Source organism: Genypterus blacodes, unplaced genomic scaffold (assembly GCF_046128005.1).
Source record: "Genypterus blacodes isolate CSIRO-AG114 ecotype Tasmania unplaced genomic scaffold, CSIRO-AGI_Gbla_v1 ptg000438l_1, whole genome shotgun sequence".
NCBI classification, from domain to species: domain Eukaryota; kingdom Metazoa; phylum Chordata; class Actinopteri; order Ophidiiformes; family Ophidiidae; genus Genypterus; species Genypterus blacodes.
Window position 1 is genome coordinate 5,981,292 of NW_027467208.1, and position 26,640 is coordinate 6,007,931.

General features: G+C 44.2%; 2 protein-coding genes across 6 annotated transcripts in view; both read right to left on the minus strand.

The window, feature by feature from the left end:
• Positions 1–16,306, minus strand: part of LOC142989555 (sodium bicarbonate cotransporter 3-like) — a 28,517-nt gene extending 12,211 nt beyond the window's left edge. For 2 of the 3 annotated variants that reach the window (XM_076139095.1, XM_076139094.1), the window contains exons 1-6: positions 16,189–16,306; positions 5,401–5,482; positions 4,321–4,470; positions 3,706–3,844; positions 2,552–2,712; positions 2,257–2,445 (exon numbers count right to left, since the gene is read on the minus strand). In XM_076139095.1, the coding sequence (XP_075995210.1) occupies positions 2,257–2,445; positions 2,552–2,712; positions 3,706–3,844; positions 4,321–4,470; positions 5,401–5,482; positions 16,189–16,230 (763 nt within the window). In that variant the 5' untranslated portion in view covers positions 16,231–16,306. Of the gene's footprint in view, positions 1–308; positions 690–2,256; positions 2,446–2,551; positions 2,713–3,705; positions 3,845–4,320; positions 4,471–5,400; positions 5,483–16,188 lie in introns of all 3 variants that reach the window. The other variant, XM_076139096.1, reaches the window with a different exon arrangement.
• Positions 16,307–21,906: 5,600 nt separating this feature from the next.
• On the minus strand, positions 21,907–26,147 carry eomesa (eomesodermin homolog a). 3 transcript variants are annotated; one of them, XM_076139098.1, is made up of 7 exons: positions 25,226–26,147; positions 24,678–24,832; positions 23,893–24,014; positions 23,510–23,668; positions 23,236–23,327; positions 22,410–23,128; positions 21,907–22,288 (listed from the first exon to the last, which is right to left on the minus strand). In XM_076139098.1, exons 1-7 carry the CDS (start codon positions 25,933–25,935, stop codon positions 22,275–22,277), a joined length of 1,971 nt encoding a protein of 656 aa, XP_075995213.1. In that variant the 5' UTR covers positions 25,936–26,147; the 3' UTR covers positions 21,907–22,274. The 3 variants fall into 3 exon arrangements, with proteins under 3 accessions (XP_075995213.1, XP_075995214.1, XP_075995212.1); XM_076139099.1 differs by having other exon boundaries at positions 21,907–23,128; positions 23,266–23,327; XM_076139097.1 differs by having other exon boundaries at positions 21,907–23,128.
• Between the last annotated feature and the right edge of the window lie 493 nt (positions 26,148–26,640).

A 26,640-nucleotide genomic window follows, 5' to 3' on the forward strand; every position in this document is an offset into this window, starting at 1 on the left:
AGTAGAGTAGGCGGTGAGGAAGAAGGATATGAGCAGGACAGGGTGAGCCAGCAGAGTGGATAGGAAGGAAGAAAAGTGCAGAGAAGCAAGAATTATGAGGTAAACAGTATGTGAGTGTGGCATTTAGAACTGTGTGGGTAAATACAGGAGGGAAGAGCGTCTTAGCAATTAAGCCTTGCTGTGGAATATTGATGAGATGACCGCGAGGTTGGCGTGTGGGAAATTAACGGGGAGCAGACCCATCATGCTAGTGCTAGTGTTCTCTGTTCAAGCCGTGACTCACACTGGCAGGCTACACAGATATTTGCCTTCTGAGGGCAGCGGCTCGATGCCCCGGGACCCAGAGGAGGTTTGCCGGCTGAGCTGTGGCCCTGCTGCCTCTTCGTCCGCAGAGACTGGCAGTTCATCATCCTCGGGGGGCGATACCACCACCTCGGGAATGCCTTGTGGACAAAGGTCCGGGCTGTTGCCGTGTGGGAGGTGGGAGGAGCGTCTGAAGGACGTGGGGGTGTTTTGAGGGGTAGTGTGGGGTGAGAGGCCTGAGGAAGAGCCAGCGTTGGAGGAGGAAGTGGGCAGGAGGTGGTTGAGCAGGACGGAGACTCTGGACTCACACCTCTGGGACAGGTTGGTGATAGAGGAGGCTGCCCCTGGCTTCTGGAGAGAGAGACGGGAAGAGGATAGGCCCTCTCCTAACAGAGGAGACAATGGTAAAGAGAGGAAAAAAAAGAGAGGGTAGGAGGAGGAGGAGGAGAAAAGAGGGATTGAGCAGAAGGGAAAAACACATGAAGTAGTAGTATATCACGGAGATGGTATCTGAAGGAGACACAGGCGGGAGGGATGAGCAGCGACAGCACGGCGGCGCTGCAGGTCAAAAGACACATGCTTGCGTAAACCTAAGCGGAAAGCGTAGTTGTGCGCAAGAGAGGCTAAGAGTGGTTTAGTGGGGAATGAAGGGAGGGTCCACAAAACGTCCACAAAGGTCAAACAAGTTTCCTCATTCAACTTCAAACCAACCAGTCACGCAATCAACCGGAAACAAAAACAAGGCGGAAATTGTCTTCAAAGATGCTTGCATGCAGGAGAGGATGAGTTAGCGCAACATCACTTCACTGAAAGCAAACGTATGCAACAACAAACACGTCACTCAGGAATCGTACACACATTACTCAGTGTTTCCCCTACTAATGGATGGGCCACCAGGACAACAAGTGGTCCACTGGGGCCAGAAATTTTAAGGAAATGGGGGATAATGGAAATATGACGGCCCAGGTGTCCGCTGAATGGCTGCGGCTCGTGTCTGGGACAAAGACGTCACGGGACACAAGTAGACGGTGAACTGGCTCTCCGTCTACTCCATTAGTATGTGGTGTATTAATAACATTATGAAAGCATCTTTGTCAGGGTTTTGAGTTTTGTGTTTAGGGTTAATTTTGAGTTCCAACTATATCTATACAAATGACAAATAAAGGTATTCTATTTAATTAAGTTTGTGTTAATGATGAGGCGCTATAGAGGCTAGAGAGTTAATTGTTGACAATATTTTGGCTGGTTTCAAGTGGCTTTTGAAGAATATATTGCTTACATTCTGATCTTTGTTTACGTCTAACCTGCTTACCAGGCCAGGAAAGAAATTCTAGGAGAAACACTGCAGCTACTATTGCAAACAGGACATACAGACCTTTCATACGGCATAAACTAGATTCAACACTTACGCATAAATGACACACATCATTTGAGACAAATCACATTTGCATTTCAAAGATTATTGACATAGAATCGCACGCCCAACCAGAACAAGACGTCTTTCACTCTGTAACCCTAAGGCTGACACTCTGAAAAGGAACACCACACATTTTGCAAGACACCACTGCAGCCATGCCCTGTTGAGAAAAAAAAAAAGAGGAAAAAAGCACACATAATGCTAAATCCAGTTGCAGGGCAGGAAAGCATGACTTCTTTTAATGCCATCCTAAAGAGTGAAAACAACCAATTACTATAAACCCTAAGCCAGGCAAGCCATACAGATTAGAACAACGACTAGCACCCCGATTTCTCTTTCGCTGGGGGGGGGGGGGGGGGACTGGTTGCTTCATTCGTGATTCATTCTCTAGTTTCTACTCACTTTGACCATCCACCTTCTACGCTGGCATTGAGGGATTTTGAACATTGGGATTCTTTTAGAGACAGTTCCCCAAGGACAGTATTTCCCCCGAAATACCAAGGAAAAAGAAATGCGAGTGCATCGTAGGATCTCACCATTTCGGTCAAGCAAGAGCGGATCGGAATGTTTCTTGCCTATGTCAGCAATGGAGCGCACCAGAGGGATGCGATTGCTGAGCTTTCTCTCATTCTGGTGGTGGTGCCTCTTTAGCATGGCTTCCCGTACCTTCTCGCACAGCTCCTCCTTCAGCTGGCCCGACGCCACCATGCTGTCTATCACCATGTCTGAATCAGAAAAAAACACACAACAGCAATCACTATATGCTTAATGTACACAAACATAAAAGAGGTGAGAGAGATAAGGAAAAAGTTAAAGAACTCCATAATTTACCAGCAATTTCCTCTATACTACTGGCTCTCATATCCAGCATGACTGTGCCGTTGAGGATCCAGTTACGTAGTTGAAATATACTGTGTAGTGACAACGTAGCCACGTAGGGTTTACTCCACCGCTCCCCACCGTCTTCCACATCCTCCTCAAACTTCAGCCATCTGAACATGACAACACACACACACACACACATATGCTTTACTTGAATGCACAACCTGGAGTTTGCATAATATTAGTTGCATTATAGTTCAAGGGCGCAGGGGGAAGAAAGCGTGCCTGCATGCCCTAGTTTTTCCTGCGCATACACTGAATTCCTACAAATTCACACTCAATACCTCCTCCAGATGCAAAATGTCAGCCAATGTAAGACACAATGGGGATAATAATAATAATAATAATATAAAGCACACAGATACACATTAAGCAGATTTAATGTGTCACTGAGGGAAATCTGATTTCATTTAGCGTCTGTCTTTAAAGAGACGTCGCTACAGTATTTCCTCATTTTCTCATAGGGTATTCATAGAATACACTGTCCTGAAAAATGAGAACTGTTTCCATCGTATAGTACATTTTTGTAGTATGAAATCTATTAGGTTCACCCTTTTTAGTGATAAATAAATCTGATATCCAAGACCACTCCGTTTATTTATCACTGCTAAACTCTTTGCAATCCAAGCCCCCAAATACAAATGATACAATCGGAGGGAATTCTGAAACATTCTATCTTACTTTTAACTTTTCCTTTTCCCGTGAGGCGGTCCCCATTGGAAAGCATGGAGGGCTGCACGACACAGAGCGACTAAGCAAAATATCACCAGGGGCCCATTCACAATACCTATTGTACGTCCATCATGAAGCATGTATTGGTTCTGTTAATAATACCACTTATTCCTAAAGACTGTGCTCATGTATCATCAGTGCAGCCAAAAGTAGTCAGTTGGGATTAATACTTCAGATCACAATAAGTACATATAGTAAAACTCCAAGTCTGTTCACTCAAAATCAAATTATTCTCAGACTGTTGCATGACTGCCAAAGAACCACTCTAAAAAAGTCTAAACTCTTTTACCAAACACAAAAAGATCCATAGGTTACTGGATTGCTTGACTTCCTGTTTTTATGGTGCTTCACCCCTCGAGTCTCTTTCTGACCTGGCAGTCTCCTTCCACTCAGTGGCGCTGCCATCTCTGAAGGAGAGCTCGTGCAGCTCAGTGAAGAGGTCATGGGAGGCGTGCTCGCCGTCATCATCTTCTGTTCCCAAGATGAATTGGACCCGCTGGGACGGCGTGTCTGGGCAGAGGTAATTTTTACAGCGTTTAGAATGATGACACCAGTAAAATGCTGTGGGAGGCCTTTGCCTTCACCCACACTAGTGTTCAAGCATCTTAGTATGAACCGTTCCTGTGCTGTCTTGAGCTCAGATCAGAGGACAATGGCTGTAAATATATAATAACAGAATCAGGTAAACTGCCTGGAAAACAGTGGAGCATTATCTCCAGGGGTAGAGACTACACGAGGATGTTTACATCTACAGAGGTAGCCAGCTATTCTGGAATGCAACGGCTTCTGTTTAATGTCTGAGGTAGCAAGGGGGAGAGTATGTACAAACACAGTTAAAGGCTGTCATCACCAGACACTGGATGTAACAAATGATAAAGAAAAGTAAAATAAAGAAATAAAGTAAGAACAGTGTGGTAGTTAGGAGGAACAGGGAGCATTCATTAACACATCGAGGGCGGTGTGTTAAAATAGAAACAGTTTCCAACCGTAAGTCGGGGAATCGCTGCCATTATCTCTCCCCTCCTCACAGTCTCTCTCTCTCTTCTTTCGGTGGTGTTTGTGTCCGCGGTGGCGATGCCTTCGCCTGCTCTCCCTTCCAAAAGGAACATGGACGCCAGTGTACACTGCCCTGTGGCCTGAGGAAACAGAGAAGAAACATCCTTAAACAGCCTCCTTCACACTAAACCTTTGTGACTTTAAGGCAAGAACGGTGACAGTGGACAGGCGAATGCAGCAAATACACAACAGAACACGACAGACACACAAATATACCAGGCAGAAGCAAAACAACTTCTCTCCGTTTCCTATAAAAGACCAACTTACCAACATGAAGGAAAGCAGGATAAATGTCAAATCTAACATTTTACTTTTTCGCCCCTCAGCTTGGCCGATGTGCTTTTTACATCCCATAATTATTGTCTCTGTGTTCTAAGATGTACGTGCCCTACTTTTGTACAACATTTGCAGCCAAGAGTGCATTTTCACCGATGAGTCATCTCTCTTTGCTTTCAAAGGGAGCCGAAGAAGAATGAAAACAAGATGCGTCGCTCTGGGAGAGGGACGAGCGACTCGCACACGCGCCGAGCCGTTGGGGAGGAGAAAGAGGGAGAGGAGGAAAGCAAAGGGAGACACAGATGATGAAAGGATAATGGAAAAGGCGGCTCAGCTGGACAGAGAGGCAGAGGGCTCCGGGGGGTCCACAAAAGCAGAGAATGGGATAAATAAAAGTGTGTCATAAGAGGAAATATAGCATGGTGAGGGGGAGATCGATGAGGGCAGGAGGAGAAGAAGTGAAACCACTGATGCATCCAACTCAGGAGAGAAACCAACACATAGCATTTTAACAATATAGATTAAAACAGACAACAGACAAGATTTTTTTGCTTGATAGGATAAGAAAAGGTCAATTATACCCATTACCATCAAAAAGATAAGACGAGCAAATCTTATCATTTGCGATGTTGATTACCAAATGTGTGGTGTAGTGATTCGCTGGGTAGGCTCCAATCTCTTCAATTGCTAAATAACCTTGAGGTCCGAGGAGGGGGGGGGTTGATCTGACTTACTTTCCAACTCGTCCTTCTCATATTCTGTGTGAATGGCGGAGCTGCACTTCCCGTAGTCCACTATTGCTTCCTCGTCTAGACCCTGAGGAGAAGAGAGACACGATCAGACATCACATTTCTAATCCGAGTACATTTAAGTGTCTGATCTGGCAACGCAAGAGCTGAGACCACAATGCAACACACAACAGTTTGTTTTAGGGTCGGACGTTGGTCTATTTTTAACAAAAGCACATTTAAATCCAGCTATCAGTTGTTGCTTGATAATGAATAGTTATCAGGCAACAGGGGGGGGTGTAATAGTTAGGGGAGGGAAGTACGTGTGGGGTTGCAGCCTAGATGAATGGGACGCGGAGCTAACAGCAATGGGGTATGGACCCTGACCCTGCTGGTGCCAGGCAAAGTAGCTTGGCAGACATTGTTCAGACTGTGATTAGACATGGTCTGGTGGCTGTGTCCTTCTTGCTTACTTCATTTCAGCATGTAGCTTATTGTGAATCTCCACATCAGTTAATTAACAGTCCAACAACAACAAAAACAACTTACATCACAGTAAAAAAAGGAAAAGAATTATTATACTTTACGACTACAGGAGAGGTCAGATTATCTTCACCTGCAGGAAGGTGAAGAGGAAGGCAGCCCTGTACATACAAACTAATTGGGCTGTTTTGGAAAGTAAAGCGTTTGTTATGATCCCTGTAATATAGACCGCGTTTCATAGCAACAGCGAGGCGGCGGCTACGCTCTATTTTAAAATGATTGTGACCTTAATAAAAGTAGATGACATGATACTGCCATCATGTCAATATGTCAAATGTCAATGTGTCAAAGGAGGACACCAACATCTAAACAAAGCAGTAAGCAAGTATCTCTTTACACCCAATTAAACAGTGACCCAACACACACACACACACACACACACACACACACACACACACACACACACACACACACACACACACACACACACACACACACACACACACACACACACACACACACACACACACACACACACACACACACACACACACACACACACACACACACACACACACACACACACACACACACACACACACACACACACACACAATTGCTCAATTATCAATCTGAATTAGTGCTCCCTTGACTTCTTGCCCACCAGAGGCACACCATGACCTTGGGCTGACAAGTAACCTGTCTCCAATTACTGCAGCGTGTGAGAAAAGTCACAGTGGCGTTTCCGCAAGTATACAGCAACTGATAAGGATGTGAGGTCAGTGTACAAATAAGGAGAGAGCCATATTCCCCCAAACCACCGACATATTAATAGATGCAGAAAAAGCACATCACTACAATTCCATAATACACCGGTGACATGCTACAGCTCATACTGACACTCGTGAGAAATCATTTCTAATTGCTCTGCTACTGCCAGCTGCTCCACTAGAGACGACACGGAGAAGGACGACATAGCTCAGAGCAGACATGAAATACCACAGAGTGAATGTTGGCTAGAGTTTGACTACGCTTTTTAATAAAAATGGGCCATATTTGTTATGAAGTGAGTCTGTGCAGGTTGGAGAAAAGAAATCTACTTTGATTTGAATTGGGTTGAGCCAAAAATCCTTCTAAACATATAAATCTATGCGTTGTCGTACCAAAAGGGTGTCAAATTTGGTTTCGGGTGTCATATAATATAATGAGCTGCCGTGTTTCTATAAATAAAAACCTGCTGCCATTCTGCTGCGTGCTTAAGCATTTTGATGCAACCGGCTCAATAGGAGGCTGCGTTCACCCCCTCCAACCAATCACAAAGAGGCGTTGCTGCCAAGCAGGGGAGTGGAAACAGGATGATGCTGTTACCCACATGGAGACAGGACACAGGCTCTCTGGCTGACATAAGGGTCTGATCGTGCCAGCCGCTTCCACCGACCACAATGACGTGCCACCGTCATGCCGAGCACACATAACCTGCACACACCTGCTGCATCACCGCCTTTCTATTCTAAGAACCATATTGGTGATTGTGCTGTGTGTGCATATGTCTGTGTCCGTATATGTGTGTCTCTGAATGCGTGTGTGTGTGTTGCAGGTGGATTTGCATACTAATGAACTGCTTTGCTCTCTGACAGTATCCCTGATGAGGAGCAGTAATGATACAGCTGCAGCGGCAGAGAAGAGGGAGGAAATGAGTCTCCCTCTGAGATCTGAAGTCCCAACACGCACACAGCAGACCAAGGGTGAGGAAGACTGGCCAGAGTGACAGGCTGAGTCTTTGGCTGTTGGCTTTAGTTTTCCAATCTGCAGGCATCACGTGAACCAATGTTTGCAAGCAGGGCGCACAAAGCTGGTCTGAAACTGCTCCTGTTTCATGAGTATCCTCTTATTGTTAAGCTTCTTAAAATACCACTTCAGGTTTATTTTTTAAATTCTATAACACCGTGACATAACACCAGCCATTATCACAAATTCTGTGCATGTTATTGCATGCATTCCATTTATATGCACGTGTTTAACGCTGCTTGTGCCCTTTCACCCGCGTGGCCTGGAAAACATGATGCAAACGGTCACATAGCTTGGTCCAAAATAAACCCCGAGTCACTCACAGTTCGTAGGCCAGGAGGGTGATTGACAATTATGCGGACAAAGCACAGCTGTGACTGGGTGAGCGTAGCTGTGCCAGAGGGGTGTGTGTGTGTGTTTGGGGGGGCATGAGAAGAATTGTCAGCTGAGTTGACAACCAGTACATAGTGACATCAGTAGGGGGCTCATGACAGAAGGATCTCATGTCTTTGGCTGCATCTCTGCAGTAAAGAGCAGCGGACAATGTGTGTCTAACTCCCTGTGGTGGTTGCAACTGGACTCAACTCCAAATGAGAGCATTTGCTAGTATGAAGGTTTTCCCTATAATATAACCAGGTAATAAGCAGCAGAACACACAAGAACACATCTGGTGGTGAAATGCATGTGAGTGCATGTGTAGCTGTAAATTATCCTCCAACTAGAAATGCCTTTCCTCAAGAAAATGTGCTGTGATTGCAATCACTAAAAGGTTTTGCCGAATGCCGAGTAAGCGCCTGAAAGAAGTGTGAAGGCCTGAAGGAAATATGAGTGTATCTTAATCATGAATGGCTGAACACTTTCATGCCTGGAATCTCCACAATCAACCACATATCCAAAAAACTGGCTCTCGTGCAAAGAAACATACCCACTATCTGAGAAGGGGTTGGAGAGTGAGAATCTGATTCCCTCTTTCCATAACCTGTAATCATTACCTACTGCCAAAGAATTCCCTGTGTGGGAAAATGATCATAGTCATTTATTATGGGTCTAATTTGAAAACTCTACAATGCTTGAATGTGCTTCATGTTCAGTGTTGCTTCAGCGGTACAATGCACACTGAGTGAAAACATGTGCTACTTACTATGTTTTACAAGTAAGGGGAATTAAAAATTACTTATGTACCCATTAAACAGAGGCGTTTGTGATCATTTCCCTGTGAATGTGGTAAATCCGGAAAATCCGGAAAATCCAGAAAAACCATGGATGCAACACCAACAGTCTGACTTGGTCACTAGTCATTGTCATGCAGGAGTGCTACCACATGATGGAACATTACTGAAATTCACCCACTGACAAAAGAGGTACTAGACGGGTGGAGAACTGTGATGAGAGGCCCCCCAGCTCCTCCAGGGAACATTACGTCATCTGGAGTGAAAGTCCAGAGAGCATGCATGGAGCCTGGCTCAAGGGGGGGCGTGGCAATGACACTGAATATCAACCAACCATCAGCAACCCGACAACCTAAAAGAGTCCTCAGGCGTATCAATCATAGTTATATATTATCCAGCCCTGACGCATCATAGATTTCTCCTCCTTGCTTATGTGAAGTGAATTTGCTGTGCTTCTATCCTAAACAGAAAAGAAGAGCGACTTTATCACTGCGGAAAAACCCATTTTTCAAAATCAAATAGGTGTTAATCCAGAAATCCAATATGATTTTGGAGGGATAAATTATGTCAAGTGAGTCAAGGTGACCTGAGCTGCTCCCAAGAGATCAGCTGCGCTGCAAGCAAGAAACCAATGAAACTGTGATTGCAACATTGGTCACAGTAGCAACATTATAGGGCGCGTTAGCATCAGAGGAATATTAAAACAAATTACATCCTTTGAAGCGTAAATAGCGATTTAATCAAGTGGGCACAGATGCTATTGTGAAACGACACAACGTGCTGTCGTGAGAGCGCCAATTAAAAGTGGTATTCGTAATGATTCTAAACATTCTGTTTGTTCGTCTACATAGAGTTGTTCCTCTTAAGGTGAATGGCAACAGGTTTCCCTAAAGTTGGCCTGCTTTCTTATCCTAAAACCTCCGTGGAGATGAATGTGCTCACACTGCTCCCTAAACTGTCGGTGTCCTCTGAGCAAACGGTGCTGCCACACAATAGATGCATCACTCAAAGGATGTGACACATTCTGCTGCCTGGGCCGGTGACAAAGCCGGGAACATGGTGGGAAATTCCGAAGCCCCTCAGCCTCATTAGGACTTGTTAATGTCTCCATGTGACATCCATTGCATTAATTCAAGGCTGGGTGATAGTTTGCGGTGATGTTTCAGATTATTCAAATGTATGCATTGAACTGATACGTCTATGACAGTCTGAGCAAAAAACAAACAAAAGAAGCCTCACCTTCACAATGACAGTAATAAATGCAGCACTATTGTAATGGATAATTTCATAGCATGTTGTTCAGGTGTTTGTGTTATTGCGTCAAAACCCTTTTGTTACATATTAATACGATTCAATCACAGGATTCATATCATTTCTTTATTGTGTACGAGTGAGTTGGGTTTTTTTTTTAACCACAAGAGAATGAAATGGCTCTATTCCCTCTATTCTGAAGTCTGTGCCAACATGTCTTTACTGGGCCCGCATTCAATCAGCAGAGAGGTGTTACAGCGAGAGACCTTTCCCTTGAGATTATTGCATATTCCTTCCCTCTCATACTGCTAAAAGCACAATTATACTATGCGGATGAAAATACTGACAGAACCTCACTGCCAATTACAGTTCGGCTATATTATGTAACCAATTAGTCTATGGACAGAAGGAAAAACACAATAAAGGCACAACTGAGATCTTATTGTGGCATATGGCTCATGGGTACAGATATCACATGGATTATTGACGATGTGGTCAAATTGGGAAAACATTGACGCAGAAATGTGTATTACATAATTTATCTACAGTTTGTTATTATTGCAATACATTTACATTAGAAGTCAATCAGTTATTGCATTCACTAAAGCTTGACCAGGGGTAAAACATGCTCAGTGGGAGGCCAACCTCATATTATGTAATGAGCCTTATATTCTAGGTTGAAGACCTGGAGAGATATTGCACTTAAGATAGAAGACGTACTTACAACACGCACACACACACTCAAGATTCAGATCACAGTGGTCACACACACACCCGGAGACAGAGACTTTACGCACACCTCCATAAACAAAGATGGAATCCGTGTTCCCTCTTCCCTCACCTCACATTTCCCTACACCCATACAAGTGTACGTGCGTCAAACTGCACTTCTTTGCCCAATGCTGTTTCTCTTGACTTCATTGCTGTACCCATTATGAGAAAAAAACATTTAATTATATGTATATTAAAAATTAGCCTGCACTTCACTCAATAGACATCTTGCCAGCAAGCACCTTGTTGTGCTTCAGCTCCCTCAGAAGACCCATTTTCCCCCTCCTCTCCCTTGTCTCTCTCGTCTCCTTCCCTGTTCTCCTTGTCCCGCTCCTTCAAGCAGCCATAACTCTCTCAGTATGTGCCCTCTCATTTGTACTGCCACTTGCTGTGATCAAAGGACAGAGATGGTTCCATTTCTACAGACAAGACTCATTGTACAAGGGTGTCTGTCGCCTTTTCACCTCATTGTCCTTCAAGCTTGAAATCCTCCTCATTATTACCCCTCTTCCTTTTCTATTCAGTTCAAATGCGCCTGCCTGCGTTCAAGCTCCTGCCCGGGTCTTTAGGAGTGCACAAGAGGACAAACCAATGTAATCACACAAGTGACACGACATATACAGAGACCCTGGCTCCTGTGCAAACCTGAATTGGGCACACCTCAAACACACGTACACACACACAAGCCCAACGTACCGTAAGCACATGCTCCCCTTCGCTCTGCTTGTCCATTTAGACTAAAACATCCGCAAAGCAGAGGCTGCAGGGATGTTAGCCAGTCGCTTCTTTTGGACGGTTATCTCTGTAGGATGTGTGCGTGCGAGTGAGAGCTAACCAACAGGGGCTCTAGCTCACTAGTCTGTTCCCTCTTCCTCAAGCTTATCTCTTTATACAGGCAGAGAGAGGGAGCAGGTTGCTTCAGAACAGACACCGCGCCGCTCTACCCTGTCAGCCCGCTCTTTACTCAGCAGCCAATCCCACCATGCCACCATGAATATTTTATTCTCCGAGCCAAGAGCTTGAGAACACACACACACACACACACACCCCCAGCGAGAGAACATACACACGCGTTTGGAGGACATACAAGTGCTCAACCGCTGAGGTATTCAGGTCGCCAAGAAGACCCACCCCCGTCACAAATGAAATAAATAGAAACAAGCACACGTGTTGGCTTGGCATTCCACAGAGGGTGCAATACATTGAAAAAGAACAGATAACCGTATTCATTAGGAGACTAAAAGCCTCTGTGCCTTTGACATACTTTGACATTCACATTCCTTGTAACAGGCTCATGGGATGTCTTTCGACAACCTATAATTACCCCGGGATTATGACTCATTTTTTCTGACCAAACTAAGCTGAACTTGAAAATCAATTTTACTGAAATATTAAGAATGAGACAGCTTTATTGCTTTACTGAGGGGATCTGTGGACTCCATTCCAGAGACACTGTGTGGGTCTATAACGTGCAGAAATCAGGTCTTACAACAGAAATGATCACAAAACCACAACGGTAAAATCCTTTATCAACAAGGTTAATCATAGATTGGTGTGGAGGGACAAAATAGAAAGAGGGCCACCTAATGGTTGAAACTAGACAGAACCAAAACAAGACTACATGTGTATCCTGCGTTACAAATATAGACAATGTGAGAAATCCCCTGTGATCCAGTGAGATGTGACTGACAGCTACAGTTATATTCAGTAAGTAAACACATTCACACCATAATTTGCCAAGTACAGCTTCAGTATATCCTACTTACAGCTACTGTGCAGCGTTAGTGGAGCAATCTGGGATTACATATAATCCAGTGTCAAAATCCAAAAACACCAATCTCATGACTCCCAAACCATGGAAATACAAAGCTAGAAAGAGCATTAAAAGCTGCTTCTGTATGATGTCGTGAAATGCAAAACAGTTATTTGCGAAACTAATAAAGTCTAATAATACTTAAGATTGATTTGACTCTATGGTAAGAATGTAGATTGTGATGTTACTGAATTCCTTTGCATGATGTTGTACCTTCTATATGGCCTCCCATTGTACAACCAGACACCTTCTCTGGGTGAAGACACAACAGACACGATTGAGATGGTGCAGCTTCTACCAGGGGTGAAGAATTGTAAATGCCAGGCATGACAGCTGGATTGACGCAATGGGGAAAAGTTTAAATCAGTGAACGCTGACCCTGAGTGGGCAGAAATCACAATCGCATGTATGATGGGCCATGTATTTGCAACCCTTCCCAAACAATGTTAGTTCTGTGCTGTACAATAGATTATTATCATAGTGAAGAAGGTTGCATGATTAATGACTACAACAGTGATTTAATATGTGCAAATGAGTGTGGAATGAAATAATGTATTTCAATATTCTAGTTTTGTCATTTGTTATGTTGATGCCACACATGTATAGGTCTCTTGTGTAAATCCGCCTCATAAATACACTGAACAAAGTAAATGGTTATTTTAACTAGGTCACATTTTTTGTAAGCTGTACAATTCTGTGGCCATTCAAAAGGCCTACAGACATTGTAAGTGAACGCCAAGTATCTCCAGACTGCAACAACGCACAACCTAGTTCAGATCTAAACCTGAAATGCATGAAACTTAAAAAAAAAATCCCACTATTATCGCTTTAAGTTATCTTGTAGCTAAGCAACCTGGCTACAACTAATAGATGAGATGTGAAACTTTAAAGTGTAAATGCATGGCAATGTTTGAATGTAAACAAGAATTGATGACCTAAAAACAACAGATAAACATTCACAAGATAAACAAAGCAATTTTCTGATTTACAACGCACACAATCTAAAGGGCACGAGCACATGTGATGGCATCATTACACATTCATACAGAACAGGAAGCCTGGTAAGCTTATGGCATTTAGCGCCATTTAATTGCATCGTTCTGGCTGAAAGTACACGTCATCCTGACACAAAGTAGATTATATACAATGTAAACAAACACTCTATTATGCATGCTAATTAGCCTAGTAGGAATGAATAAGTCATTATACCGGAGTAGCTGAGCAGAACAGAGCACCATCAGACCTGTAAATGGGCCCATTTGGTGTAATTAACCCCGTCATACAGTGACTATGCATCATAAAACACTCACTAACCCTGGAAGGAAGCACTGAGCCTGCCGTAATCAGTGTCAAAGGGTCCAAATAAACTACTTTCAGCAGTGGGACAGCAGGATGTGCAAATCCCTCTCCTCCAGACAGGCATTCAGAGGGAGAATGTCATGAAAGCTCTTGCAGAGATCAGTGTGTATGCCGCACAATAAGCGACACGGATCCATCACGTATATACAGTAGATATGTCACATATAAAGGGAATCAGGTAAAGGGCGCCTGGCGATTTAGTTTTCAGCCTCACAGCCACAATTCCCTTCATAGCGTTAAGCATTTTTTGTCTAGAGGCTTATATGCAAAAGAATGTAGGTGAGCCTCATTTTGCTCAGGCCTTGTAACGGTTCCATTCTGCAGAAAGTTAGAGAAGTTCTTGTGAATAGACATTAATGCTACAACAAGAACAAGAAAACTGCTGTTTGTGAGATTGCACGTAAAAAAAAGTTCTGCTTTGGGTCTTGAAGATAAACAAATACACATGTAGTGTGGCAATCCAAGAACATCTGTTTCTCCCTCCTTTACCAGCACAGGAAAAGCCAAATGGAGGGCGTTTCTGTGGGTATAAAGTTTTATAAAGATATGACCATATATGGGGTGACTTCACACTGTATGCCGGGACAAAGCTGCTAAGAAATATAATCAGATTGTGCACATAAAGACAAACAAGTGAAAGCTAGGTGATTATCTGTTAGAATCTCCAAGTTTTAAATAACAGTCACTACAATCTAATGTTTTGCACAAAGGCTGTATCCAGAATAAACAGCAATGCATTTTTTACTATGTTTATCAAGTGTTTAGAGCCGATTCTCACTGTCTAAGCCTATTTTTAGCCCAACGACAGCAGTGCCGGTTCTTTTTTTCCCTTCAGGGAGCGTTTTGAAAGACTCTGGCATTGGTCAAGCACTAAGACTGATAACAGTAGCTTCTTGGAAACTAGATTGCGTTTTTTTTGTATGTGCATGCACAGGCTACAATGTGTCCATACAGATGATCTCCAGCATGATAAAGGATAAACACTTAATGAGACTTCATTAGGCAACAGGAAGTTAAGTTTAGTTAAGTTAAGTAGTTACAGTCTGTGGGTTCCTGTGTCATAGTGACGGCAGTGATTTTCATGCATGGGAAATACGTAAGCACCCAGAAAGTCCCCTTCATTGAGTAGCCACAAGCCGGGTGTCAAGTTTCCGCAGTCGCAAGCACATGTTCATGTATGTGTGTTCATATATGTGCAGGTGCAGGCGCACACACACACACACACAGTGGAGGACAACTGGCAGTGATGTCAGACTGTCAGTGTGCATGTTAAACTTAGCTTCTAGTTTCTTTTTTGGGCTTGTTCGGGCTGCAATGTGTCTCACTGTGACTATAAAGTTACACCTAACAAACAGGATGTGGCTCCTACCCTCACCTGAAACTCAACACAGTTTTGAGTTTGGTAGTTATAGTGAAACTGGCCATTAATCAATCTGATATAGTGTAAGATGATTTTCACTTTCACCTCCACATTCATTCACATGCTTCAAAGGGCAAAAGTAGCAACAATTGACTACCTGACTTGGAAATGTTCCAGAGAAGGAAGACTGAACTATTTTAGGTATATTTCATCTACAAATGAGCATCAGGTTTCTGTCCTCTAACAGGGACAGCAGGTCTTCTCGGTAGAGGGACACGTCAGGTGAACGCGCATAACTTAAAAGTGAGGGGAAAATGCCATATAGCAGTGTAATTACTTACGGTCAAAACACTTTCTTTTCAGTTTCACAGCAGCTACATGAAAACATTACATTAAAACTCTTATCCAGCCTAACCATGTTTAATTGGTTTGTTGTTCCGCGTCTTCAGATTTGGATGTGATTGAGGTTTGACTGGGCTCGTGCCGGCTAACTCATTAGCAATATTTGGAAACAAAATAAGATTAACTGTATAAATACTACAGTAACACTCGGGAAAACTACATTATACAAACAAATAGTGCCATTTAAGGTCTTTGGGGGTGTTAACAAGCGAGTGTAAGCCAACTTGTAGCCGTGCCACGAACCAAACGTAGAAAGCCGGCTAACAATAGCAAACCGCCGGATGGTGGCTGGATGCGACTCCCGAGCATCCCTTGTACTTCTGTGGGCTGCTTGGCAAAGAAGGAGGCAGCGGGACAAAACGTAATGGCGGAGGCTACCGGTGTTGGCGGGTACTCACTGTTCTGGAGAGGAGCCTCATTTGCTCATGCGGTTCATCCATTACACTCACGCTGGCTGTACAGAGAGCTTGAGGGGAAGAAGAACCTCACTGGTTCTGTTAGTGAGGACTGGTAGTGATTTTTAAATGACGAAGGGAAGACACGCCTCCAAGGTGATTGACAGCGATTTTGCACCAATAGGATTTCAGTACCCGGCATCTGCAGCCAATCAGATCCAAAAACGCAACAATGGGGACTGGTAGCCATTTCCTTATCTGCTCAAAGTCCCAAGCGGGCTTTTTTTGTGTGTCACGTTTTTAACGCGTGTAACCCCCCCGGGACCCACCGGGACCCAGCCACACAACTGGATCCTCTGACAGCAAGCGTTCAAGTCCCATTCAGTAATCAACACCACCGAACCTTGTTTAAGAGTGCTGTACAGGTGAGAAAGTTTTGGAAACTGTTGTGATATGTGACGTCATGGGGGTAATGTGAGTAAAAAATGCTACACGTTTGTTCTAGTTTGTAACTTTACTGCCGTAAAATACACCATATTCTGGGTTTGAATATTAAAAATTGTGCACCAACCATCACACATATTCAATGAAGATTAAAATCAAGCAAGTGTAGGATTTTTTAGGATTTTAAATAAAGTTTTAAGGGGTAATCGAGGTCCAGGGGTCACATTAAGAGGGTCAGCATAAGGCCACAGATAAGCGTTTATAAATATGTCTAAGATGTATGCATAGCTATGAGCATATTTTTACATTTTAATTATGGGCCTAATGGTGTCAGTTGAAAAGGAAGAAATTGAAACTGAAGAAATACATCATGAGGTTTGACCCTATGCCAGTATATTATCAGGTATTCATTCGACTGCTGTCTACATGCACTGGTGTTACTAAAATCGAGCTACCACTATGTGATGATCAAAGTTGGCCAGCAGGTGGCAATGCTGCATCAAACAATTCTTTGGCTATAAAATACAGCAGAGAAACGTAACGAATACACTTCTTAACGTCTCATTTTATTACTGTGTGTGTGTGTGCCTGCGTGTGTATGCATGAAACTGGTAGGTTAAGCATGTGTAGTTGATTATTGAGTGTAACGTAGTATCTGAATACTGAGTGAGTGATTTGACTTTACGTACAAAAATAATTGTTCATATGAGCATTGTGTTAAAAGATCGAGGGAATTTAAGGACACGTTCAGCAAAACTCTTCAGTTCTTTGAAGTGTTCATGGGAGTATTCCTTTAAATAGAGCTCGCTCCTCACCCGCCCATCAACCTCCGGCATAATCACGCGGCAGCTCTGAAATAGAACTGTGAGGTGGGAGATCAAACTATCACCTCTTAATTGTACCCTGAGTCTTAAAGATGCTGAGAGCCCATTAACGCACAAAGAAGTGTGCTGTGTACCACTCCTGAAACATGCATCCGCACAATGCAGCCGGGAGATGAGTCAGAAGTAAGACAAGTGGAAGAAGCACCACACTGTCATCCACCTGTGCTGGGAGTCACATATTGAGATGCAGCCTGCAAGGTGTGCTAATCATGAAGAAGAAAGTTTTCTCTGTTAGAACAAGATGAAGAATAGAGTTGTTCTGCACATTGTTCACTGGCTGACAAAGGCCTGGCTGCATACAGACATGAGGTAGAATCTTTACAGAGATAGATAGATATTTTTTCTTTGCAGCATGCAGCAAAAAGCAACAGATTTGAGTTTGTCACATGTTTCGTGCATGACACCAAATGAATATTGACTGTGTCTTTGCCAGAAGCTGCAGAAATTAACAGTCCCTCTTTCCCTGAAGGTTTACTATTTTGTTTGGCGGGTGCCAGGAGAGGAGGAAGGGAATATGAAATTGAAATCTGTTGGAGTGCCAAAGTGCCAATGCATTGATTTTGACCACATTAGCTTTCCACCTGGCTGCCTCTGGATGCCCATATCCCAAAGATTGCTCTCAAAATCACGGTCTTGTGGGAGCCTTTGTGCTCCTGAATCCTGTGCAGCTCCTCTGGGACACTGAGAGGAAGGGAAGCAGAGACCAGTGGCCAGCGTGGTGTACCTAAATCGACACAGGGCGGGATAGATAGTGGGAGGGGTAGATTGCGGAGATACTAAATGGTGATGGTGGTCAGAAGCAGAGGGAGTGAGGTGGGGGTCCGGCTTGTTGAGGCACATCCCACTGCCCTCCAGGGGGAACACAAGGGTCTGAAATCAATGTGCTGTTAAGTGGAGCTTAGCTGCGGGATACTCTATCTAACATTAACCACGCACCACTGACTCAGGGTCCTGCACACGCAGTCTGAGGGCACCAACACAAGTCCCCTCTGTGCCTCTGGTTTCTCTCACCTCTGTGTTCTCTGCCAACACTCAACACCGTGCTCCAAACAGTTGCGGCCCTGCTAACTTGAGACTCATCTCACACCAGGATCTCACTCCAACAGACCTGTGAGCATTACACTCATAACGTAGTCATCCACCCCAATCTACTGCTGACAAATCAGTTCCAGTGGGGCTAATGCTGTTAAATAAAACACTGAATTGGATACATAAATACAGAGATGAGCTAAACAGAGACAGTAGGGATGCCACTGCCATTGGCCTCCAGTTAAGCCGTTAATAATGCAGAGAATGTATGTGTGCATGTCATATTGGGGGAATAACAACAACACACAGCAGGGATTTGTGCTCTTCTTGTTATTGTTTTTGGTTAAAAATCTATCTCAAATGCCCCTCAAACAGTGCTGCTCCTTGCCCCTGGCATGTGTGTGGCCTTGAGTGTGCATACGTTGATGACTCATAAAAGAAATGAAAACTGTGACAAAAATCCATGTGTGCATCATTTCAGTTTCAATGTGATGCAATAACATCAGAACCCAACTGCTTTCAAATAGAGATATAGTATTTAAACCAAATCATGTCTGAATACATAGAAAAACACAGAACACTTGGATTGTCCCTGCAGAACAGCTTTGTATTCATTTTTGCATCAATAACTCCAATCATTTAACAGATTTGACATTCATCAACACATCAAAGGAGACATCTAAGATAGTGTGAAAAGAAGAAACATAATCGCCGTGTGTGTGTGTCTGTGTGTGTGTGTGTGTGTGTGTGTGTGTGTTTTAAAAGGGGTGTCTACCGAATCTTGACCCAGACACATGGCTGCCTGTGGCTGTATTTAGTCAGCGAAAGCAGTAATAGTGTGTGACTTGAAGGTGAGGAAACACCCTCAGGCCTTCATCTGTGTTAGGATGTCAGCCCTCCTTGGTACAATGTCTCCGTTGGCTCCTTGGCCTTTCCTACATGAACTCTCTGGTCACCGATAGGCAGCCTAAGGCAAGGGTACACACTCCAGACTGCAAACACAGACACACACACGCACGGCAGACCTTAATTTTTTGTGATATTGGTACATTCTAATTCCAGGTTAGTATTGAGTGCATTGCTCCTGATGCAGTCCTCCGAGGCCATGAGTTGCTGCAACATTGTAGTTAGTAATGTTAACAACAGCAGTGGAGCACATAGTCAATTCTTCCCTTTCTGCAGGTGTATCCCAATGCGCATACCTCCTGTAAGTCAACACGGCCTGAGTTTGTGGAAGCATGCTGCAGAGGTGTCTATTGATTCCTCTACTTCTTGCATGAGTGGTTGGGAGAGACATAATCTATCGACTTGTTGCTGGATTTTGGAGTTGCCCGGAGCTCACAACAATCACTTTGTATCAAGTCAAGGGCTAGCAATCAAAGAAAGGATCAGGGAGTAGGTCATGCTTAACCATGTGTCATCAGATGTAGTGTATACTTCATTTTTTTGTGTTACTTGTCAGTGTGTCCTGGCAAGTCTTGTTTGACTGTGGTAACGGCATGCGTAGCTCACAGCGGAGAGACAAACAACAGTACAAAGATGCTCAAGTTGACTTAGTGATCTTGTGAAGGTTGTTGGTTTAATTCCAACTAAGAACAGAGACATACGTACATGTGAAATTGCCTTTGAGGTATTTAAGCAGGATGGTGCACAGCTGGTGAGAATGGATGCCTCCTATCAGCCTTTTAAAGCAATGCAGAAGTCTGTGCAATGAAGAAACAAACACAAGGGTAGACGAATGTTAATTTATGTAAATGTTAATTACTAATTTGGTTGGGCGAATGATTGTGGAGATACCTTGGGTGGATTGGGTAGATTTCGTTCTGTTGGAACGAACTCAAAGACTCAAACGTACAGTACATTCAAATGAATTTTAAACACCCACTGATTTGATTTCTACCCAGTAACTTGTGTATCAGCTGGTGGCACATCTCTCTTAACTTCCTTTTCCTTTCAGTCGTGTCATTATAGTTGTCAAGTCATACCCTTGGCAGTTATTCGACACCTCAAAGCCACTGATGAGCGAAGGTCACGAGAATAAACACAAGCAAACAAACGTCTTCAGATGCTCTGAGGTACAATTTGCTGACATTCACACGTGCAAACATTTTTATTCTCCCCCGCTTCAAACCCCCGCCCCCCTTTCCCCCCCCCTCCCCCGAGAGCCTCTTTTCTTACAGCTTTCCTGAGAGGCCAGGGCAATCATGCACTCTACCTTGTTAGGAGGTGTTAATTGGAGTTAGTCAGACTCCTCACTTTGTCGAGGAGTCTGACAACAGAATTAATTAGAATCCGAGTATGTAAATCAATTCAAATTGGGGTCCTTATGGGCGAGGATTCAAAGTATTTTTACAGTTGAAAACAGGTGCTGAGCGCATGAGCCAAGTCTGTGTGAATATTATGACTTCTCTTTTCATGGATTTTTATCTTTGCTGATTTTCCACTAATCCATTTTTGGAAAGGCCATGGTTGTATAAATAGAGGTGTTGAGCTGTGCATTGCCCTTATTTGGATGCTTGGTGGATGATTTTCTTCATTTTGCTCTCCTGTGCTTTGTAGGAGAGAAATTAGTTGTATTACTAAATTGTAAAATGTGTGAAAACACCATGGCAACAACGGAGGGGAATAAGAGGACTATGTGCTTTTGTGTTCTTTCCTCCTAATTGGGTCTGTATTGTGATTCAGGTCATGTAACATGTAAATGGTATATTTAATCACACTTCACTACATGAATCGCCAGCTGTAGTGTTTCACCTTGCAACACTTATTTGTCGCATGAAAATGATTGCTCAGCTCGTTTGTGATTAGATGCCATCGGTGGAGTATTTTTCTATTTCCAGAAGAAGAACATGAAGAAAAGCATCAAGTGCAGCCGTGGTGTCAATGATAAGACCATGATCAAACAGTGATTTGCATATTAATGCTACTTCCGATTTAACTTGCTTGCAATTAATTGTGCATTAGACAGAAAACAGATGAAGTTAAGACGTCCTGTTCCTTTAAAATGAACCACGCCCTGCTGCACACAAATCTGAAAATAAAAATGCATCGGTATACAAGATTTCATACTTTAACTTGTTGATGGCAGCAGAGGCCTCTGAGTTGAGGCCCCCGTGCTTATGGCCTTTCAAACAGGCCATCACACACACACACACACACACACACACACACACACACACACACACACACACACACACACACACACACACACACACACACACACACCCCCCCAAGTCTCCCTTCTCACACACATTCACAGCTTGAAATTTCCCAGTGAAGTGAAAACGTTTCAGAGCGTAATTCCAGATTCTATGATAGCAAATTGTACATTTGAAAATGGTTTATTTGTTGTTTGTTATTTACATCTAATTACGGGCCTTCCAATTGGCTACAGTGTCAGATTCCCATAATATAAATAATACAGTTAAAGACATTTGGACAATGCTTTATGAAAAGCTGCTTTATTACCCATTTAATAACACCTCCATGAAGACAATTTGTACAAGATACATCACATTCTAAAGTGCACGAATACTGTACAACAAAACTGACTTAAATACGCAAAAAAGTCACATTGGTTTTTAAAAAAAAGAAGCTGTAAAAATAAAGGAATAAAAAGGGACATGCTTATTTATTTTTTTAAAAACAACAATCACTATGCATGTTTCTGCTCAGGTATGTGAGAGGGGCTGGCCTGGGAAAATAACCTTGTGCAGCTTGCTTGGGGAAACACTAAGCTTTGGCACCTTTAGAGAAAAGAGAAAAAAGACATTAACAAGGAATGGAGTGCACTCAAACAAAAGAATCATATTTAGTTTGAATAAATACAGTCTTAGGGGCTTGTGTAGAATGCATAATAACCCATGCCTTTTGGGTTGTCCTTGTTGTACTCGTCTGTAGTCAAGTCCTCACACTTGATGGTCGGGGAGTTCTCTGTGCTTGACCCCCCAGGGGACATTCTGCGCCTCTTGCACACCATGGAGTACACGCCGGAATCGGTAGAGTCCACTGATTTAAGCGAGTGGGACGTTTCGATCCAGGTTGAAGGCGGCGGCGCGCTCTCCTCGGGCAGCTTGTCTTTAGTGGCCCCTAGCTGGTCCTCCGGGAAGGCCGGGGGGCTGGGACGGGGGGACCAGGGCAGGCCTGTGGTCATCTTGCGTTGGTAAGAGCTTCGGGTGCCCCAGCCTGCGGCCATGGAAGCAAAGGCAGAGTCTGGGTAGTAGCTGAGGGCGTGGGATGTCTGCAGAGACAGCGGCTTGATGCCATACGACAGCAGGCTACTGGTGGAATAGTCATTCTCATAGGACAGGTCCAGCTTGTTCGTGCCCGCCTGCTGGACTGGTGGGACAAACCAGCGCTGGGCGGAGGCAGCAGCACTGGTGTCCTCACCCTGTGGGGACAGGAGGCTGTTGGTCTGGGGGACGGCCCGTTCACCGGTGTAGAAGCGGTTCTGGGGCAAGTTGTTGACGAACTGGTCCTGGAAAAACGGCTGCATGGCGTAGCGGGCCCCGGGTACGATCTGGGTGGAACGAGGGGAGTCTGTCGGGGACGGGGTCAACCGGTCACTCTCCGGGGCTGTGTACATCCTGCTCGACAGGAGCGGGAAGGAACGGAGAAAGAAGAACAAACATGAAAATGTTGCAAGGGTACTAGACGGCAGTCATAAGTGTGTGCACAGGAACAACAGACTGACCACATTTTACTTGAAATGCAAGACACGTACGAGTCATAATTGTCTCGGAAGCCTTTTGCAAATGGGTTGTGGTCTATCTTCAGCTGTGTGATCTGAAAAAAAAGACACATCTAAATCCTCCATCAACCGTACACACCTTGCGACAACAACAAAAACAACTTGTGTGGCTGTGTGAACACTCGTCTGACTCGTGTGAAGAATCCAGAAATCATTTTTTATTTTGCACCGGATGGCAATTTCAAGAACGGGGGGGAAGAGTAATTCAAGTGCTTACATCTGTGTTCTGGTATGCAGTGACAGCAATGAACTGGTTCTCTGGGAAGGTGAAGGTCTGAGTCCGGGCCTCGTTGCTCATGTCCTCCACGCCGTCTTCAGTCACCTCCACGATGTGCAGCCGTGGTTGGTATTTATGAAGAGACTGCAAGACGATCATCTGCAAAGAGGAAGCACCACGCAGCCTTAAACCCAAATCCCTTACTGAAACGCAAGCTGATCAAATCTACGGGCTTTATTGTATTAAAACCATTGCTATGATGATGAATAAATGATTCAAAGTCAAGCTTGACTGTGCTTTTCCACCCAAATCCTTTACAGATTCATCAAAAATAACTGGGGATAATGTTCACACACACTCATGAGAGAAGATCAGTGTCCAACCTGTGTGTTGTTGTTGTTGGCTCCTTTATTGTTGGTCAGCTTCAGTTTGCCAAAAGAGATTTCTTGCCTCATCCAGTGAGCACCGGTGTTTGGGGATTCAGGATGGACATACATTTTGTTCCCTGAAAATTGAATAAGATATATATAACGTGGTCAATAATATGACACACATACACACACATTTATCTCTACTAGACGTTTTTTCATTCTAAGCTTGCACAAAAAAACCACACCCTGCTTTTTGATATTGTACACATCTGGTGTTTTACTAAGAATAACCACTAAAATATGGGTGAAATTAAATAAATATATAATACATTTCTTTTTAAACTGATGACTAAAAACATTTGAATTCAATTATGCTTTGGATGGAACTTCTAATTTATCTTCTTATATTAATAAAATCCTTTCCTTTAAAATGTCAATAATAGTAATTTTTATGGAATATGAATCAAAAATAATAATTTGAGTGCTTGTGTGCATGTCATGTTTTCATACATTGGCAGTTGAGCCTGATGATTATGCTGAAGAGGTTAAATTACACGGTCAACTCGCAACGTGTCAAAAATTAAAGACTTTTTTGCAAAACATTTTTGAAAAATTTGGACTCAATCTCCAACAAAGCAGCAACAGATATTTTTCCTTTAAATATAAATTTGTTATCCAAACTGTCATGCTTAATTTAGCCCCATCTCCAATCTCAATTTATATTTTTCTAACATGCAATTTCAAAATAAACACACTCTCACTGAGCCAAACCAAGTTGCCCTAACAGTGAGACTCACCCTGCATATTGTTGTCTGCTTTCCCGCAGGTCACCCACTTCCCCCCTTGGAAGCGCCAGTGGTTCGGGTCAGCCAGAATGACTTCTACAAACACGTTGTAATGGGCCGTGAGGTTCAGTCCGGTGATGTTGAAACTGAGGAATGGGAACATCCGCCTGGGAAAAGGAGAAAAAATAAATAAAAGGTAACAATTAATTTTTTACCTTATAGAAGTCAAACAGAAAAAATGTCTCCACGTTGCCAGTATTTATTTTAATTCATAATTAATTATTTCATGTGAGAATCTTTTTTTTAAAATATTCATTATTTTCCCGGAAACGAAAACTTGCACTTCATCGCGTTTAATTGTCTAAATGACAGCGACAACCCTGTGCGTAAAATAGGTCTCATGCGTAAAAGAGTGAAACGAATGTATCAAGTTGTATGAAAAAAATGGATAACAAAATTTAAATCGTTAACGAAAAATAGTCAAACGGATCGAATCTCTATCATGCGCTTGTCAGATGTTCCGTTCGGGCCTTCAGACCCACCGCGGCGCCTCTGCTTACCTGCCCTGCTTGGTGATGATCATCTCGGTCTGGTGCCGGTGGAACTTCAGCCACAGAGGCCGGTTGCACAGGTAGACCTGCGCTCTGGCGCCGGGCGCGGACCCCGGCAGCGACATGGACCCGATGCCCGTCCCCGTCCCGGGATAGGACGGGTACAAACACCCGGGACCCTGGCTGAACTGGTACCCTCCGCTGCTAAACTGGCTCCGGCCGGTGCACACGGACGTGGAGGAGAAGCCCGTGGGCGGCAGGACAGATCCGTAATGAAGCGACGCCGGGTACCTGGAGGTGCTGGACCCGGTGTAGACCGAGCCGGTCTGCCCCGCGTAGGGAAAGAGGGAGCACGGACTCGCCATGTCGGTACTCGTCTGGGAGGACGAGATGAAGTATCTGTCCGAGCCCAGATCGTCTATGTTGTACCGCCGCCCGCTCGACAACTCATCCTCGCCCAGCACCGGGGAACCCTTCCTCCCGTCGGGCCCGGGTTTCGTGAACGTGTCCCCTTCGCCCTCACCCAGCATCCCGGTGCCCACCCCGCTCAGGTACTTCTTAGGGCCGCTGCTAGACTCGGATTCCGACCGCTCGACTTCTTGATACTCAATCTGCGACGCCGGCCTCGGGCTGTTGTTGGCGCTGTCCGAAGTGGAGAGGTTGTAGAAGGTCTTGGGTAAACTGATGCTGGCGCTGGGAAGGATGTTCTCTAACTGCATTGTTTAGATCTTGCAACGGATAAAAGAGAGTTTCAAGAGTCCAAAGGAGGTGACACAGCAGCAGCAGCAGCAACAGGAGGAGCAGGAGCAGGAGGAGCAGCAGCAGCAGTGGCGCCCTGGTTCTCTCTCTGCTTATCAGTGCGCCTCCCTCCCTGACGGCTGATGGAAGGAAGGAGGTTCAAGCTTCACCTCACCTACAGCTTCACAGACTCTCAGACTATGGGCCGGACATGGTTGTGAACCAGCTCTTATAAGACGCGCTCCTTCACACACCCAAGCGGCTGTAAGCGTTGTGGGGAGGAGCCTTGTGGTGGATCCGTGCGGGGGCTCCGGTCCTCCTGCCGCATGCAGCCAATGGCCGCACAACTCTTTAATTCAATTACAACAAGTCCGGTCGAGATGATAGCAAGAAGAGGAGAGAGAGATGTGGATGTGTTTCAATATCGCGTCATTTTGCTCTCACATCAAAGACCCCGATCAAAACCCCAAACAACCCATTATGCAAACAAGTCTGGTTGAGGAATTTTTAAAAAAAGAAGTTGTTTCTATTGACAACGATTTGCCCCCCACGGTTGATTTAAAAAATAAATAAATGTAGTTTCCCTCTCAGTCGTGTCTCCTCTGCGCCCCCAAGTAAAGAACAGCAGCGAAAACACCTCCAAACACACTCAGACAGTCTGATTTACTTCCTCTCACCCACTCAGG